This window comes from Acartia tonsa, chromosome 1 (assembly GCF_053477335.1).
Source record: "Acartia tonsa isolate MP-2025a chromosome 1, ASM5347733v1, whole genome shotgun sequence".
NCBI lineage: Eukaryota > Metazoa > Arthropoda > Copepoda > Calanoida > Acartiidae > Acartia > Acartia tonsa.
In genome coordinates, this window is record NC_137260.1 from 28,709,154 (window position 1) to 28,727,570 (window position 18,417).

The following is an 18,417-nucleotide window of genomic DNA, read 5'->3' on the forward strand; positions in this document are numbered from 1 at the left end:
AAAATAGATAGCATAGAATTATCTGAATCAGTGACTTGCTTAAATACACCCTCCTTAAACACCCCCAACCCCACTTTATTTTAAGGGGTGTAAATTTATTTCCTTTATACCCCCTTGGAATTTATAGAGGGGTGTATCTGAGGGTGTAGGCTCTTGTCAAGAGGGTGGACATGGGTGGACACCTAGGGAGGTGTATCCATCCCCCTTAATTTTACAAGGGTGGTGTAAACAACCCCTATACCAACCTTTTGCACGCCTTTGATCTTAACTATACTTTTAAAGTACATAAAGTTGTAAATTCAGTAACTATTCTACAAAAATTATCTTCCTAAATTGATGTATGATTTTCAGGGTAATCTCCGGTGGATTAAACATTAAAATTTTATGGAAAAAAAGATATCTTTGGAACATGCATGTCTTGAAATTATCCCCCATTTGTACCCAATACGCAATATTAATTCTAAGTGCGTCAATTTTGCGTTTAAAGATACCCTTAGTTTAAGCATTAATTTCTCCAAAAAATGATGAAAAAAGATAAATTTTTTTTGATAAAATGATAAAAGTATATGTAAAATGAAATAACCAGCAAAAAAAATTACAAACTTACGTTAAATAGAACGAAAATTAGAGCGTTTTGTATGCCTTATAAAATGCGTATTTCTCATGAAAATTGTAATGATTTAGTGTGTTGAGTAAAATATTTACAAACTTCCCGCTTTTATAAGTAGCTAGAGCCTTTGTGAATTAAAAGCTTACTATTTTTAAAAGCGAAGCTTTTCTATAATTAGGGTCGGTCCGTCCGTACGTCCGTCCGTCCGTACGTCTGTCCGTAACGGATAGCTTTTTTTGTTGATTTAGGCATGTTAGAATTGTCCTATTGATTTCAAATTTTGCATGGTGATTCCTTTAGTAATTAGGTACGATTTAGAAAGCGTAGCAACTCTATAATCATTACCAAAATGTCCGTACGTCCATTTTAAACATGTTGATTTTTTACTTTTTTAACAACAAATTTTTATGTGTTCTAATCATCCGATTGATCTTATTTTTGGTATATTGATTCCTGGGACAACAAAGTATAATGTTATTAGCGAAGCAACTCTATAATCAAGTCCTAAAAATGTAAGTATGTCCATAAACATAATTCTGTATAAAGCAGTTTTTCAACAAATTTACTTACAACTTTGCTTCGACTCTTATACATTTATATTCTGATTATTCAGTTCTGACACTATACAAGTGTTAATGTCCGTTTGTCCTACCGTTTCAGTGCTTTGCTTTTATGGATGTTGTCATCCTTGTTTTTTAAAGAAATTATCTAGAGATAATAAATATAGCTAAATCTGACATAATTAAAATTCAATTTCTTTTGAAAATATTTTAACATTTTCTATAAAAAGTACAGAATTAAAAAAAATACTTTCTAAGATATTCATTCCAGTGGCTTCAACTTTAGCCTCTACAGCATAGACTAGTTGGCTATTACTTTTATTCCTAGATAAATAAATGAAGAAAAGTTTGCAAAATTTTTCAACAAATCCAAACTTGATCAATTGTTTACACCCAAATGAATCTTATCTAACCAATGGTAGATCGAGTTTATTTATTAATTAGTTAACAGTTTATTTTATTTTTTTATTTTTCTTCCTTAAACGGAAATGGCCATTCCCCCTCTACGAATTTCAACGAAAAAAAGCTAAACTAAACTGAAATAAAACATCTCTGAAAAGCAGAAGAATACCTATATAAAGTGAACTAGAGACTATAATGACATTCTACAATATAATTTGGATGGATACCATCAATAAAGGAATGTTTTAAACTGTAAGACTATCTAAACATTAATCTATAATAAAAAGCGAAAAAAGCATAACAACAAATTACTAAAACATTTAAAGCTATAAATTTATAGGAACCACAAGAATTTTTTTATCAAAGGTGTTTGAAACAGTAGGATAAAATGGGTTAATTTAGGGCTATGCAGAATCAAAGGGATGTACTTTTAGACATTTTATATATTCTAAGATTAGGTAGTTAGGATTTTGCAGTTAATAGAAAAACGGGTTGATTAACATTAAGATTTATTAAGAACATTTGCTGGCATTTGTTTTGACGGCTTAAAAACAAAATTATCACCACAGTCGTCCATTTGCTCAGCAATTCCAAGTCAGAGACGCAACCGCCAGCAACTAACCGCTCTTTATTTTATCCATTATTAAGAGTCTCAACAATTTTTTAAGCCGTCGCTTTTACAACAATCCACAGAAGCAGCCAAACCTTAGAAAGAAATGAAATATTATTAATTTATAGTCCACATGTCCCTAGTCCTTTGGTGTGAATTATGAGTATAAAAGTGTTCAGGCATGATCTTGGAATGAAACATACAGTGCAGACAAAGGGCGTAGTTCAACAGATCAATTGAGTGGTTTCGTTTCTACCCTTTGAAAATAATCATATAGCAAAGATAGAAAGAAGACAATATTTTTATTTGTTACTGAAGCTGAGCTTTACAACAACAAAAAAACAAATCACAGTTGTGAAATTTCCCGGCTTCTTTGGGTCTAAAGGAAATTTTGATTCTAACAACCATAAAATTTCCAGCAGAATCATCTTAGGTTAATTTGATGTGCACAAAAGTGACCTTAGTTATATATCAGTTGCGATATTAAACAACAAATTAAGAATTAACTTATTTAGAATAACCGTAAAATTTCAAGCAAAATCAACTAAGGTTAATTTGATGTGCACAAAAGTGACCCTTTTTATATTTCCAGTTGCGATATCAAAAATGATAAAATACATCAAATTAAGAATTAACACATTTAGAAGCCTTCTTGGTTACGCCATTAAATGGCACGTATCTGAAAGTGTAGGTCTAGCAGTCTCTAGCCTACACCCCCCAGAGGGAGGCTAAGTTCTTTAATAAGTATCTCAGCATGGCATAGGTTTATATAGATTCATCATATAACATACATTTAATCAAAGAAATAGTTCTTACACATACCAGCAGACAAATAAATCATTTAGTATATATGTTTATAAAGAATGTAGGTATATAGATAGCCATTACAAAATTAATCTTCCTTCATAATGATGTGTCCGTCCATCCTTGTTATCTTGATTATTTGGACAATTGGCATCTTTTTTTATATGGGGATTCCTTAGACAATTGGACATGTTTAATTTTCCTTTAAAATCCATCGAATAATTCTATCAAATCCTTGTACTTTATTTTTTTATTTTATGCAGTTAATTTTACTTTTCCTCGTGCACAACATTTTAATGTAAATGTACCAATAATAAATGGCTTTAAATATTTTATGAATTAAGGATGAAAACATTTACAAAAGCGAAGCTCAACAAATCAAACAGTGGTAAAACGGACATTAACCATAAGGGACAATTCATTTAAAATTAAACAGATAAGGATCATTAAAAACAAGAATGACAACATCCATAAAAGCGAGGCACTAAAACGGTAGGACAAACGGACATTAACACTTGTATAGTGTCTAAACTGAATTATCAGAATATAAAAGTATAAGAGTCGAAGCAAAATTGTAAGTAAATTTGTTGAAAAACTTCTTGATACAGGATAATGTTTATTGAGTTTATGGACATACTTACATTTTTAGGATTTGATTATAGAGTTGCTTCGCTTAAAATATTGTTCTTTGTTGTCCCAGGAATCAATATACCAAAAATCAGATCAAACGGATAATTAGATCACATAAAAATTAGCTGTTAAAAAATTAGAAAAATCAACATGTTTAAAATGGACGTACGGACATTCTGGTAATGATTATAGAGTTGCTACGCTTTCTAAATCGTACCTAACTACTACAGGAATCATCATGCAAAGTTTGAAATCGATAGGACAATTCTAACATGCCTAAATTAACGAATAAAAGCAATCTATCTCGGACGGACGTACGGACGGACCGACCCTAATTATAGAAAAGCTTCGCTTTTAAAAATTGCAAAGGCAAAGAGAATAGAATTTGAAATGGAAACAATTATAGTATTAAGAATATTCTTTTCTTAATTAAACTAAATTTGGTATACCTATTTATAATCCCTTTATGGATTAAATTGGATAGATGTTCTTTGATAAGAATTTTTTTCTTTCAAAAGTTTACCCCAAAAGATTTTTTAAGGGATATCTACCATGCTATTTTATTTAGAATCCTAGAACAACTTGATCAGGCAAAATATAGAGTAGCTTTTCAATAAGAATGATGATATACATAAAAGCAAATCTCAAATTAATTAGTCAGACAAAAGAACATTAACAAATATATAGAGTAACTGCACGCATTTAATATTGAGAATTACTATAAAAAATCATGATCAATTATATCATTGTGCCTATTCGCCCTAGGAATCAATATTCAAACAAACTAATTGAATATGACTATCTATAATACAAAGTAGCTTGATGTCTGTCCGTCTGTCTGTCCCTTAAGATCTCGGTAACCACTGAACCGATTGGATTCTACTCTTCAGGGTATATACCTATTGGTCCTGTGGTGGTTTCAAGCTATTTTCTTGGGGGGTGGGACACCCCTAACCCCCCCAAAAACAAAAAAATCCCCCCCTTATTTTTTATTCCAGCATTTATTTTGAATGAAAGAATAGCAACATTCTCTCACTAAAAACAATAAATATTAATTTTTTTATCACCTCTTGGGGCAAAGCCCCTAGAGGCTAGGGGCGAAGCCGCTAGTTAAGAATATAGTAGAAAATCTAAAATCATGAACATTTGGACTTGCTGGAATTCAGTTGCTACGCTTGCTACATTGTATCTAACTATTATGGATATCGTCATGTCAAGTTGAAATTGATAGGACAATTCTAAGATGCCTAAATTAGCTATAAGAGCTTTTTTTGCGGAATTGGAACGAACGGACGTAGTCTAAATGCTTTGCTTTAAAAAGAAAACCCAACACTTTTAGAGAACTATATCAATGAAGACCCTAGTTCATAATTTAAGATCTAAACCTTGACAAATTTGTTTGATTTACTGATATTAAAAGGCTGATTAGAAACCGCAGGATACAAAATCATATTTTATAAAAGCATAGTTCGGTACATACCTCTTGAATTCCTTATTCAAGAAATATTTTTTAAATCGGTTAAATTTTTATCATAAATTATAGTCTTTTAAATATTTGGCGCGAAAAAAATGTAAAAAGTTTAAAGGTAAGGGTACATTCGCCCTTCTATGAAAAGTTTTTCATGGCATCCACTAGTGAAATAAATAAGGCATTATCTAGGAGGAAGAGGGATATGGATGTCACTTTGTCCATTACAAGATGAAAAATAACATGTCGAATAATTGTAAAAAAAATTCCAAAAAATTCCGGTATTTGAAATTGTTCGTGTACTAATGCACTAATATCCTTTGTGCAATAGTTCTGCACTCAAATATATATTTGATTCAAAGTGTAAAGAAATGTATAGAAAGACTCTACCAAAGCTTTAATTAATTTGGTTTGATTATTGAAATTTGTTTAGGGATAAATTTTCTGTAAAACATTTCTCTTTGGAGGGTTACTATAAAGTATCCTCCTCTTTAAAAAAAGATAAACCTTCTCATGACCTACGTGTAGCCATTCTGTAAAGAAAAACCCTATCCTCACATCCTATCCAGCCGTAAATTCAAGAATTATTCTCTAATCCTAACTCCAAAAAATTCTTATGAAACGACGACATTTGAAAAAAAAGAACAATTGTAATAAATAACTAAGAATCATACTCATTTAATTTTTTAAACATAAATTTCAACAGGGTATCTATATTCGGTAAAAAAACTTCTTTCACCTAAGTAACAGTTTTATTATATTTTTATTATTTCCAATGAAACGGGGAAAGTATTTTTAAGGTTTTATTTACTACCTCCATGTTAGTGTACACTTCACTGTGACGTCATGAGCATGTTCGTATTGTTGACAGAAATTAAATTCGGCTTTTACATGATTGTATTTTGTAAAAAATATGCTTTATTAAAAATAAATATATTAATGAATTAAAAGTGATTGTTTATATAAATTAATAAATCTTTTATTTAATTTGAATATAACATCACACAAACTTCCTAAAAGCCTTTAAATTCAGTTTTAAGAAATCGTTTTAATTAGCTCTAGGTAGTTTCTTTGGAAAAGGTATTATTTAACATGTTGTAATTTTTTTTTATAAATCTACTTATTGTTTAGTTATAGAAGATATTTAAGCCTACATATCTGAGTTTATTTAAATAAAAAAGATTTATTATAATGACCATTTTTTTATATCTTTAAAAAAATCCTAGTTGCTTTTATGTATATTTTTTTCAGATAGCTAGAATAAAATCTAAATGGCTCATCCGCCGCAAGGTGGGGGAATGCACGGCATGGCGGGAAGCGTGGCCCCGGCTGTGCCGACTGGAGTGGCGGGTTTACCGCAACCGGCTGCAACAACTGCGGCTGGCGGATTTGGCCTGGAAGAAATTGGTATTCCTGGCCGCGATTATCTTAGGAAAGTAATATTGATCATTTTTAAATAAGAGTTAATTCCCCCCTGGGAGGAAGTATTCTCCTCCAAATTAGATTTCTATTTACCTGGCAAGTAGCTATTAAAAATTTAAATCTCCAATGAAAAAGTTAATCGTTTCAGTCAAGTGGCTAGGCAAAATCTTTCGAAAGACTCTATACCTACTCTATATGTAAGGATTTGTTAATAAGGTTTAATTGAAAGTGTTGGTGTTAAAAATGGAAAGAGATGTAGTAATTAGATTGATAATTTATTTCGTTATTTGTTTATTTTTAAAGTATTCCATAAGAACTTCTTTTTTGTTACTGCTATTAGACTTCGCCGTTAAAATCAGTTACTTATTCCCAATAGGGAAGCTTTAACTTCGTGTCAAGATCCTCTGAAAGCCATCGAAGATTTCCAGATAGAAAACGGAATCCTGCTTCCCTCCTTACGGCCCATGTTACCCTTGTTGGATTTGCATGGTATCAAGCGGCTGGATTTTCACAATTCCGTTTTGGAGGATTTACGTGACAAGTTAGTGGCGCAGATAGCAGAATTGGGAAATTCTTCAGACCCCAAAGAAAAGGATAAAAAGTTGCGCGATTTGTTGTCAAAAAGTTTTCCAGTTATTCAGGTTATTTAATTTATTCATTTCTTGCAAGAGTAAAACTGCAAATTAAGACATTTAATATTGTAAACAACAATTAAACTAATGGGTACAAATTCAGTGGCAATGGGAAGGTTAATTTTTCTTTTTACACCCTAAAATTCTGGACATATGATTTATGTCAATGATTTTTATTAGGTACCTAATTGGTATTATTTTTCTTTTAGATAAAAGAAGTTAGACCTGTGGTAATGAGCATATTGAAAAACATGAGCTACATAGAAGACAGATATCTTAGATTCTTGGTAAGGGATAAACAACTATATGCAGACTGTGACATTGAAATTAAACGCCACCTTTGGCGGGACAACCAATCGTTATTCGGTGATGAAGTATCGCCGTTGTTATCTCAATATATTAAGAACAAAGAGAATGTGCTGTTTAACCATGAATCTGGCGTTGCCGGATTTTTTAACGGCTCGCCTAAAAGTCGACGACAGGCCGAGGTTATACAAAAGTTAGCTGAAATGATTGGGACTAATGTAAAGTTGTATGACATGACTCTTCAGTTTTTGAGAACTTTGTTTCTTAGAACAAAGAATGTTCATTATTGTACGCTTAGATCAGAGTTGCTCATGGCTTTGCACGACAGGTAAAATCCTTCATTTTACTCAAAATAACTAATTAAAAAAAAATAATTTTCTAGAAAAATTAAAATCAATCTCTAAATTAATGTAAATCAAATATGCTTAAGATTAGTTCTTTAAACTAATACTATAATGTCCATTTTTAGCACTTATTACAAATTCTTGAGTTAATTTTAAAGAAACTTTATTTGTTAAGATATTTTTTAAATGAAGAAAAACATTTGCTCTTAATATCCTAATATAAACTTTTTAAAGTACAAGATCAAAATGAAAATTGTCATTTCAGAGAAATTCAAGAAGTAATCTCAGTAGACCCCTGCCATAAATTTACATGGTGCTTGGACGCTTGTATTAGAGAAAAAAATGTTGATCTAAAAAGATCTCGAGAATTACAGGTGAAATTAAAATATAAACTTACGAGAGAGTAAGGTACATGTTTCCGAAGTACATAGACTATTTGGATTTCTCTGTAAATCAGTAAAATAAGGACATTTTCTTCATATAAATTGATAAAATAATAGATTAAACTATTTGATATATACATCAGCTTTAACTCTTTCTCTTACAGAAAGATAATAGTTAGACAATGAAATTTTCTATTTTAAGACAAAACAATTTTATCATTTCATTAGATTAAGTTAACACCTACCTCTACATAGCCATTTAATAAAAAACAATGTAAGAAATTATACCTAATAAACACATATTCAGGGCTTTCTGGATGCAATCCGACACGGTCAAGAACAGGTCTTGGGAGATTTAAGTATGACTTTGTGTGATCCCTTTGCTATCAACTTCCTATCTCAATCAGCTATGAAGCTCATCAATCATCAGGTATTGGATATATTTGGTTGAATCTAATAAGCATATTTTATAAGTTATTTACCTAGTAAGCATCGTACTTACTAACTCCAGGTGGGCCAAAACATCCCACAAAAATAAGTTTAAGACAGAATTAATTGCGAAGTTACTCTAAAAATGCTCAAAGAAAGGTGCTTTTGTATACTTAACTTATTTGTTGATATTTTTTATGGTCGTTTATTTTAAAGAAAAGTTTATGGTAAAAATTCGTTCATGTTAGGTAATCAATATTATTTCACATACATCAATTTAGCATACCGACAAATGTTAAGATTAAACCAGGGGTGTATATTCTGCATGGGATCCCCGGCTCAGGGGGGGGGGGGTAATAAAAAATAAGTGGTTGGGAGGGAAAAAAATGTAAAAATTAAGAAAACTGAAAACATTTTTTTCCATTTCGCCCCCCTCCTTGGTAAAAAAAAACAAAAAAAATGTGTGGTAGGAGGGATAAAATAAATAAAATATAGAGTTCTTTAAATATTTTTCTATTTCCCCCCCTACTTTTTAAGAAAAATCTAGGGGGGGGGGGGGAAATAAAATAATTTGTAGCAGGGGAAAACAGGGGTGTATATTCTGCACAAGATTTATTTTTTTTTCCCTGCTACAATTTTTTTTTATTTTTTTCCCCCCTAGATTTTTCTTAAAAAGTAGGGGGGAAAATAGAAAAATATTTAAAGAACTCTATATTTTATTTATTTTATCCCTCCTACCACACATTTTTTTAGTTTTTTTAACCAAGGAGGGGGGCGAAATGGAAAAAATGTTTTCAGTTTTCTTAATTTTTACATTTTTTTTCCCTCCAACCACTTATTTTTTATTTCCCCCCCCCCCCCCCCCCCCCCTGAGCAGGGGATCCCATGCAGAATATACACCACTGGGGGAAAAAAATAAATCTTGTGCACAGGGTGGGGAAAAACCCAGGGTTTTTTTAAAAAGCCCAACCCAACTCTTAAAACCCTGGGTTTTTATGGTTTTTTTAGGGTTTTATTGTTTTTTTCCAGTTAGGAGTCAAATACATTTGATATATTGATGAAATATTAATATTTATGTTGTTGTAGGTAAAAGGTAAGCAAGATTTCACAATAAACAAGATAGATAATGAAGAAAGCTGGCATTCCAACCAATTATAAACCCTTATTAGCAATGGTGCTCAAAATAGGGAGAGGGGAGGTTAAAAGCTTCAAAACATGGAACCTCCTCCTCTATTCCTAAGCTGTCAACAACCCCCCCCCCTCCCAAAATTATTAAGGTCTTCCCCTTTTTACATCCCCTTAATAAAACCCTCTGCACGCCACTGTAACTATTTCCTTTTAAAATTGTTATGTTTTAATTTAAAAAATCAATTATGATTATGTAATTTACACAATTTATATATCATCAATTTAGTAGCAAAGCGTTTTCTGAAAGTAAGTTTTGAGTGAAAGTAATTTCATAAACATTTGAACAATAAGTAGAGCATCATTTATATAATTACTTCATATTTTTTTACGTTTTTTGGGTAAAATTTGCTTTAAAATTTTATTAGATCCTAGTCTTTGAGTAAACAGAGGTTTAATTTGTAAATTTTAACGTGAAATTTCAATGTTTTTTCAAAAACCCAAAAAACCTTGGGTTTTTTTTCAATGGGCTTTTTAAAAAACCCTGGGTGTTTTTTTTTGGGTGGGTTTTTTGTATGCCCACCCTGCTTGTGCAGAATATACACCCCTGGATTAAACATAACGTTTTTTTCTAGGTTGACAAAGAAGGTCTTCCCCGTGACCAACCTGTCCTTCACCTCTTACTAAGGATGCTTGCACTTGGTCTTTCTGCATGGGAAATGATTGAAACACAAGACTTTAGGTAATAAATAACGAAGAAAAAAAATTACGGTTCTATAAGTGATTGTCCACGAATGGAAAAGTTTTTCATTTATATACGTTTCTCTGGACGTTGTTTAAAAAATCCTAGAAGATTTAGTTTTCCTTCAAGGGTAATAACCGTTTTGATGCAGGGGTGTATATTCTCCAAATTTGTCCTTGCTAATGGGGGGGGGGGGGTGTAATATGAATAAAATAAAGAGTTCTGAAAATATTTTTTCATTTTTTACCTTCCTAACAGGAAAAAACTAGGAGGGAAAAAAAATAAAAATAAATTGCAGCAGGGGAAAAAAATGAATCTTGTGAAGAACATACACCCCTGTTTTGATGAGAGAAAAAAATGGTTGGTAACTGTAAAGTCCGAATGCAATCGACCTATCTTTGCCGCTATAAGTTATTATATCTATCAAATGATTATAACATTACATTTGCAGATACTTAAGGATTTCTATATTATCTTTAAAATAAATATTTGTAAATGATAATATTAAATTGTAGGGAGCCAAAGTTGGAACTACCCTTGCTAGTTCAATTCCTTCCCGCACTGATGTCCTTGATAGTGGATGATCAAGTGAGATCCTTGAATTCCAAGTTACCTGTGGAGGAGAGAGATACAGCTGGAATCATTATTGACCACTCTGGTCCTCCGCCTGATATGTATGACGTTCAGGTAAGGCTTTTGCTATCCTAATGTTAAAGGACATCCAAATCTTTTTTTAGAAATTGAGAAAAAGGGGTAACGAGGTTGTATTTTATTTTGAAGAACTGTGTGTAAAGGGGGGAGGGGCGTATCCTTGGAAATTAGTATTTTTTTTGTTTTGACTCTGGAAGTTTTGAAAGGTATGTTGTAAATGTTGCATGATGATCTAGAATTGATACAAGTCCCTTTGTATTTACTCGAATAAATCTAAACAATTGAAATTGCTGAAAGGGTTGTACATTTACAACGGCCTGAAATTAAGAAATTTATTATCTATTTTAATGGTTGTAAGCGGAAAACTATAAATCCATTTTTAGACATTCAGATTGATGAAATATTCATTTCTTTGATTAAAATAAATATGTCAGGTGTCTCAGTGCCACATAGCTGCTACGCTGGCCATGCAGTACACACTTCAGACAGCTAAGAACAAGGACAAGACTGGTGTCATGCGAGTTCTTGGTGTACTCGCACAGAATATAAAAGGCAGGATGAAAATGTTAGAGAATGGACAACAATTAGAACTTTTAAAGTTATTCGTGTATAAGGCAATAATGATAACTTTGTTTTTAGTTTGCCATTTCTAATGTTTGGGTAGAATTTGAGCCTTTTTTTCTAAAAAGATATTTTAAATTTTTATATACTCACTTACTCAAACATATAACTTTAGCCGATTGCAAAATATATCAAATTAAAAGGAATTTTCTTAACATTTTACCTCTGTTAAAAGGACATCCGTTTGAAGACGCTTTTCTTCATAGCCTCGTAACTCTCCTAATCTCAATGAAAGAGGAGTTTGAAAACGAAGACTTTTGTACCTCAGTATTTGATGAATTCTTCTTTACCTGCATCAACGTGGAGAACATGAACCGCCACTTGATGCGGCTGTTGTGGTGGATACACACCAAGCTGCCGCCTGCCCGTATCTCCACCCTGTTGAAGGTGGCGGAGCCGACAACCAGCGGCACTGGGGACGCAGCCAGTAATATGTATGAAGCTTTGAGAGATAAAATGTTGGCGCATCAGGCGCTTGATCCACATCAAGAAAATACATTTTAAATATTTAATTTTAACAAAGCTAATTAAAAAAACACTTTGAATGGTAGAAAATATCTTCAAATATACCTAATAGGTTTGCTTGAGAGATATTGGTTAGTAAAACCATTTTAAAAACTTGTTTTTTAGTTCAAATATGAAATCTCTTATCCACACTCTTAGAAATATATTTTTCTGAATTTCGTATGAAAAATTTCTTTTATGAAACTGTAATTGTTTCAAACAATGGCGCTTAAAAAAAAAACTTAGCAGAAATGGAAGAAAAACACTAACTAAAATTATTTGAAAACTACCTACCTAATGAAATGGAAAATAATATTATTTAAAGATGCCACTTAATAAAAAATTGTTAAAAATGTTATCAGTGAAAATGTACAATATTTGTACATAAATATTAAATCTGAATGTTAAATATGTATTGTAGCATTACACACCACTTAGTACAAAATTTTCTAATACTTTTTCCTAAAATATGCTGTAGTATAGTTGTTTTTTGTTTTATTATTTATTTTTCCTATTACATTTATTCCAGTTTTGAATTTCATGTTTTGCAATATAAATGTTAGTGTAATTTCAGACTGTATTGAATTAATGATGACTGCGGCGCCAAGCGCTGACGGGAAGAAAGGCGAAGCTGCTGCTAAACCAGATTCAGCTGCTGCTGCAGTCACTAACGAAGGCCGGCCTCATAAGTATGGCAGAGTTCTTTTGACCATCAGTAACTCTGTCCTCCCCCTAGAGCGACTGTCCCCTTCGCCAAGTGCCCAAGATGGTATGTCACAAGAAACAGAACTGGATTTTAGAAATTTAGGCTGTAGCTTTATCCAAACCGCGGGGAAATTACTGCGGCTGCCTCAGGTAGCCATGGCCACTGCGTGTGTGTTGTATCAAAGATTTTTCTACAGCAAGAGCTTTATTCGTTACAACTTTGAGCACTACGCCATGGGATGTTTAACACTTGCGACAAAAATCGAGGAAGCTCCGCGACGGCCAAGAGATATTATCAACGTATTTACACACATAAAACAGGTCCGATCCAGTAAACCAATCAAACCCGTGATCCTTAACCCTGACTATATTCGTCTAAAAGACAGCGTTATAAAGGCAGAGAGAAGGGTCTTGAAGGAGCTCGGATTCTGTGTTCACATGAAGCATCCACACAAGCTAATTGTCATGTACCTGCAGGTTCTCAGCTTCCAGGACCACCAGAAGTTTGTCCAGATGTCTTGGAACTTTATGAATGACTCCCTGCGCACAGATTGTTTTGTGCGCTACACCCCAGAAACCATTGCCTGTGCGTGTATCTATCTATCTGCCAGGTACAAATAGCTTAGATTTTTTGCATTAAAAAAATAATTTTTGAGTGGGGGGGGGGGGGAGTTTATATTATGACGATATTTACAGTTTCATTTCATTTTTTATCCCACCAATTAATAAAACAACTGTTTAGGAAGCTCAACATCCCACTACCGAAGAAGCCCGCATGGTTTGAGCTATTGGGGGTAGAAGAAGATGACATCAGAGATTGTTGTTACCGTATCATTTGTCTTTATCAAAGGTAGGAACATATTCATTTAAACATGTTTGGATGGTTGGAAAGGCAACAATTGGGTTAGATAATTGTCATGAATTTTGTTGTACTATTTCTACTGAATAAAAGTGTTATGATGGCTTGGCATTTTTGCATTTTGTGTTGAATCTAGTAATGGCATTATCCACACAATTACTAATGATTTAACTTTGTTACAGTATATACTTAATATAACCTAAACCATTAACCTATTCCGTCTCCATTTCTTCATAGTTCCATATTGTACCTCTTTAAAGCAACTGCCATGTCAAATATTAGAGCTGTAACTCTTTATTTAGTTGAGTTCCTTAGACTTCCGCCTCCCCCCTTTATATAACATGTGTCTTTTCATTACCAAATATTCTAATCTATTTCTAAATAATTGCTAAATATTAGGGTTGGCAATCCGTTCAATTTTTGGACTGGATTCGGATTTTTACAAAAATCCGCCCAAAAATAAAACGGCTTAATTCCTGGATTCCGGATTCTAGTATTATTTTAAAAGGCCTGTTTTAAAGTAAATGAAGGGATTAAATTTTACCGGGTACTGGGAAGAATCTAAAGCTGCTTTTTTTCTTCATATTTTCATTGTAGCTTTTCTCCTATATCTAGACCCTACAGCGACCAAAATGACTTTGTTAAAATTTAAAATATATATTCGGACCAAAAAACTCAAGACGTTAATATTATCCTAACAATGAACAATCCGAATCCTCTATTAATATAATGGATTCTGGATTCCAAAATGGTCCAAAAATTGGACAGACTTCGGATTGCCAACCCTACTAAATATTGTTGTTTTTTTTAAGAAAAAAGGTTAGCCAAGAGGAACTAGAGAAAGAGGTGGACCGACTGAAGACCAACTACGAGAACAAGAAGAAAGAGGCCAAACTTCAGGGCAGCACACTCAGCACAGCCGTCAACAGTCCGGCAAGCCAGCCGCCATCTCCGCACAGGAAGGACAAAAAGGCAGAGGACCGTAGTCGAAGTCGGAGCCGAAGTGTAGACAGAAAGAAAAAGAAAAAATACAAAAAGGGAGACCGATCCAGGTAAAAAATGTTTTGAAATTAGTTTTTACTTAAAACCTACCTAGGTCACGTGTTCAATGAAAATAAAAAAGACCACGTTCACATTCCGCTCTTGCATGCAAGAATGAAAAATCAAACTTTTAAACTAGGAAACAAAAAAATTTTACATTAAGTTATTTTAAATGATGCAAGGTAAAATATTACAGAAAAAGGAATAATAAGCACAACATAATATACCTTTCTCTATATGTTCTCTTTAACTTCTTTTTGTTAAGGTCTCCAAGTTCGGACAGAGGAGGTCGTGACCGCAGGAAAAAACGTGATTGGTCAAATTCGCCCATTCACAAGTCAAGGAAACATCGGTCCCGGTCAAGGGAGAGGTTGAGTGAGAGTCGGAGCAAACACGAGTATCGTAGTGATAGGTCGGGATACTCGGACAAGTATAGAAAAGGCACGGGAATGGACGGCGGTTATTATAGACGATAAAATGATCATTAAACATTTAGAAAGTTTTTTAATGTAAACGTCAAATTAATTTTAATTTAAATCATATCAAATCTATGCTTTATATGAGTAAATGATAACGTTGTTTGATTTGTAACCTCATTAAGAATTAAGTGGATATTTTATCTTGGACTTTTCTGCTACCTAGTTAAAATAAAAAAAAAACTTTTCTTAATTTTTTCTCTCCTTCATTGTTTCAATTGAAATATTACAATATTTTTTAGTGGCGAAGTTCAAGTTGATAAGATAATGATATTTAGTTTCTGTCCGTGAATTAGATTCCTAATGAAAAAAAACTACTGTACTGTAAAACTTTCAGAAGAATGAATGTCCCGGTATTTATAGAGATTGGCTTCGAGGAGCAATCTGAGGAACTCAGGTCCTACTTCAAAAGTTTGGTAAGATTTTTAAAATATAGCAAAGCTGCTCATTAAAGCATTAAAGCATCATTATTTTTTCAGTTAATGGTGCCATTTTTAGACGCTTTTGGTAATAAATCTCTTCTTGGGGAAGGGAGGAATGACGCAACCCCCCACTCCTTCTAGACTAAAAGCAGCTCTAACCTTTAAAAAAAAAATTCAATTTTCCTAGAAAATTGTAGAAATATCAGTAAAGCCGTATACGATAACTTAACCGATATACATTCTCAGGGTGCCATGAATAGCTGATTGATAGCATTAACGTTTTATTAAAAGTCGTAAAGATATTTATCATGTCACTAATTTCTATTATTTAAGGGAGCTGAAATTAGCCTGGAGAGGGCCGAAGATAAGAGAGAGGATGTTAGACAGATCATCAGTGTTTGTGACGCTTGCTTCAAGCTTGAGGCAGATAGCGAGGTTAGTAATTGTGGGAGGAGGGAGATATTGTTATATTGGCTAATGTGTTTTTATGTAAAGGTATAAGATACAATCTTATTGTTTTAATGATTTTTTTGCTTTGATATCTATTCCACACACTAATATAGGATAATATAATATCAAATATGAACCTTCATGTTAATTTTTAACAACATAAGAGTTTTTACTTTAACCTTTTTCATTTTTTAGCTTCCTATGTAATTCAGTAATAAAGTGTTTAAAAGTCACCAGTGTCTATGTTTTGCCCTACGCGGACATAAATGTTTGATAATAAAAAGTAGACAATATTGCTTGCTATCATTTATAAGTACATAAAAAATTCTTCTTTATGGGCATTTAAGTATCTTGAATTTTACAATAGTTTATTTATTGGTTGGTTGTGTAATCAGACAAACAAAGACTTTTGACAACAAAATTGGTTTCTATCGTTGTAGGATATCAAAGAGTTACACTAGAATTTCTACCATTTATGACCCTGATATTAAGCTGTGATTTAACTATAATTACACAACACAAAAACCATTTTTAGATAAATATTTTGTATTTCATGTTGTCAAACAACTTTAATTGCTACATAGGGTAGATATATTTTACAATATTTATTTTTCTTTAAGGTGTTGTTAAGGTTCAATATGCTTCTATATCTTTTTGTGTTTTTTTAAAGTTTTAAATTATATTAAAGTTTTGTAAGGCGAATATAATATTATTGATGTATATTAAACATTGTTTAAACTTATATACCAGTATTTCTCTGTACTTGTTCAATAATGCTACAAATGCTGTTTGGTTTTACAATGAATAAGGATTAACAAACAAATATAATTTTTCCAATTGGAATGAATATTTCAATTGTTTGGGGGACCACTATCTCAAATGCCTACCTAAATACCTAGATACTTGATACTTGGCTTGTTAATCTTCATTTTCTACTGGTGTAGCGAGTTGAAGATGTTGGTACTGATAATTTTGTTATCTTTTGCTAATTCATATATTTTTTCAATTTTGATCTAAAGCTGGCCACTGATGTGGCATGTTTGATATCACTTGGTAAACTATTCCATGGGTCGACAATTCTGAAGGAAAAGAAGTTTAGTCTGATGTCAGAATTAGCCCTTCCTTTCTTTAGGTTAAGAATATCAGAGGTTTGTCTTGTGGTGACTCTGTTTTGAGAAACATTTACAGTTTCAAGTCCACATTTAACATTTCCAATGTTATGAAGAATTTTGTAGCACTGGACAAGATCAGCAAAATTTCTCCTTTTTTCAAGAGTCCATAAATCAAGCTCTTTTAAACGTTCATGGTAATCTTGTGATTTCAGACCAGAGACCATTTTAACTGCTTTGATTTGGACAGCTTCGATGTTTTTAATGTCTGTAAGGTTCCAGGGGTTCCAGACAGATGAAGAAAACTCCAGATGTGGTCTCACATATTGTTTGTACAGCCTTATAAAAACATGTTTATCTCTGTAGTGAAATGACCTTGATATTTGGTTTAAAACAGCTTTAGCTTTGTTGACAATTTCATTACAGTGGCTTGATGGCTTAAGGTTGGAAGTTATTCTTATTCCAATATCTCGTTCAGAATCAACTGTTCCAAGTTTAATATTATCCATGTAATATTCATTTTTTGGGTTATTCCTGCCACAATGAAGAATTTTGCATTTGTCAATATTAAATAACATTTCCCAAGTTTTGCTCCAATCAAGAAGCTTATTTAATGAAACTTGGAATGAGTCTGCATCTGCTTGGTTTCTTATCTTGTTTGCTTGCTTGGTATCATCAGCAAACTTTCTTAATATGTCAATTATGATATCATCATCAAGGTCATTGATATATATTACAAAGAGAACTGGCCCAAGTATACTACCTTGTGGGACACCTGACCTGACCTTACCTGGCCTTGACTTCGCTCCTTGTATTTCAACCCACTGAGTTCTGTCTTTAAGCCAAGATTTTATCCATTCTTGTACAGATCCAGTTATTCCATGTGCTTCCAGTTTCTGTATTAGCTTGTTGTGTGGAACTTTGTCAAAGGCGCGACTAAAGTCCAGATACACAATATCAACAGAGTTTCCTTCATCAATCATTTCAAAAATTTTGTCTAAAAATTCCAATAGATTTGTTTGACAGGATCTCTTGGGCATAAATCCATGTTGAGAGGGTTTGATTAGGTTGTTAATTATAAGGTGATCTATCATGTGGTCACGAATAATAGA

The 18,417-nt window shown here is 32.6% G+C and overlaps 3 protein-coding genes across 8 annotated transcripts in view; all 3 read left to right on the forward strand.

The window, feature by feature from the left end:
- LOC145317019 (eukaryotic translation initiation factor 3 subunit M-like) overlaps positions 1–18,417 on the forward strand; it is a 91,791-nt gene that overhangs the window by 37,976 nt on the left and 35,398 nt on the right. The window contains exons 2-3 of one of the 6 annotated variants that reach the window (XM_080157879.1): positions 15,660–15,740; positions 16,080–16,181. The exons of the other annotated variants lie outside the window; for them this stretch is intronic. Coding sequence (XP_080014005.1) covers positions 15,666–15,740; positions 16,080–16,181 — 177 coding nt within the window. The 5' untranslated portion in view covers positions 15,660–15,665. The remainder of the gene's footprint in view (positions 1–15,659; positions 15,741–16,079; positions 16,182–18,417) is intronic. 6 annotated transcript variants of the gene reach the window in all.
- NELF-B (negative elongation factor B) lies at positions 6,324–12,818 on the forward strand. Its single transcript, XM_080157847.1, has 9 exons — positions 6,324–6,513; positions 6,880–7,147; positions 7,348–7,772; positions 8,054–8,162; positions 8,479–8,601; positions 10,361–10,467; positions 10,983–11,154; positions 11,553–11,670; positions 11,915–12,818. Exons 1-9 carry the CDS (start codon positions 6,356–6,358, stop codon positions 12,241–12,243), a joined length of 1,809 nt encoding a protein of 602 aa, XP_080013973.1. The 5' UTR covers positions 6,324–6,355; the 3' UTR covers positions 12,244–12,818.
- On the forward strand, positions 12,503–15,663 carry LOC145317010 (cyclin-L1). Its single transcript, XM_080157870.1, has 4 exons — positions 12,503–13,559; positions 13,691–13,798; positions 14,620–14,859; positions 15,114–15,663. Exons 1-4 carry the CDS (start codon positions 12,784–12,786, stop codon positions 15,322–15,324), a joined length of 1,335 nt encoding a protein of 444 aa, XP_080013996.1. The 5' UTR covers positions 12,503–12,783; the 3' UTR covers positions 15,325–15,663.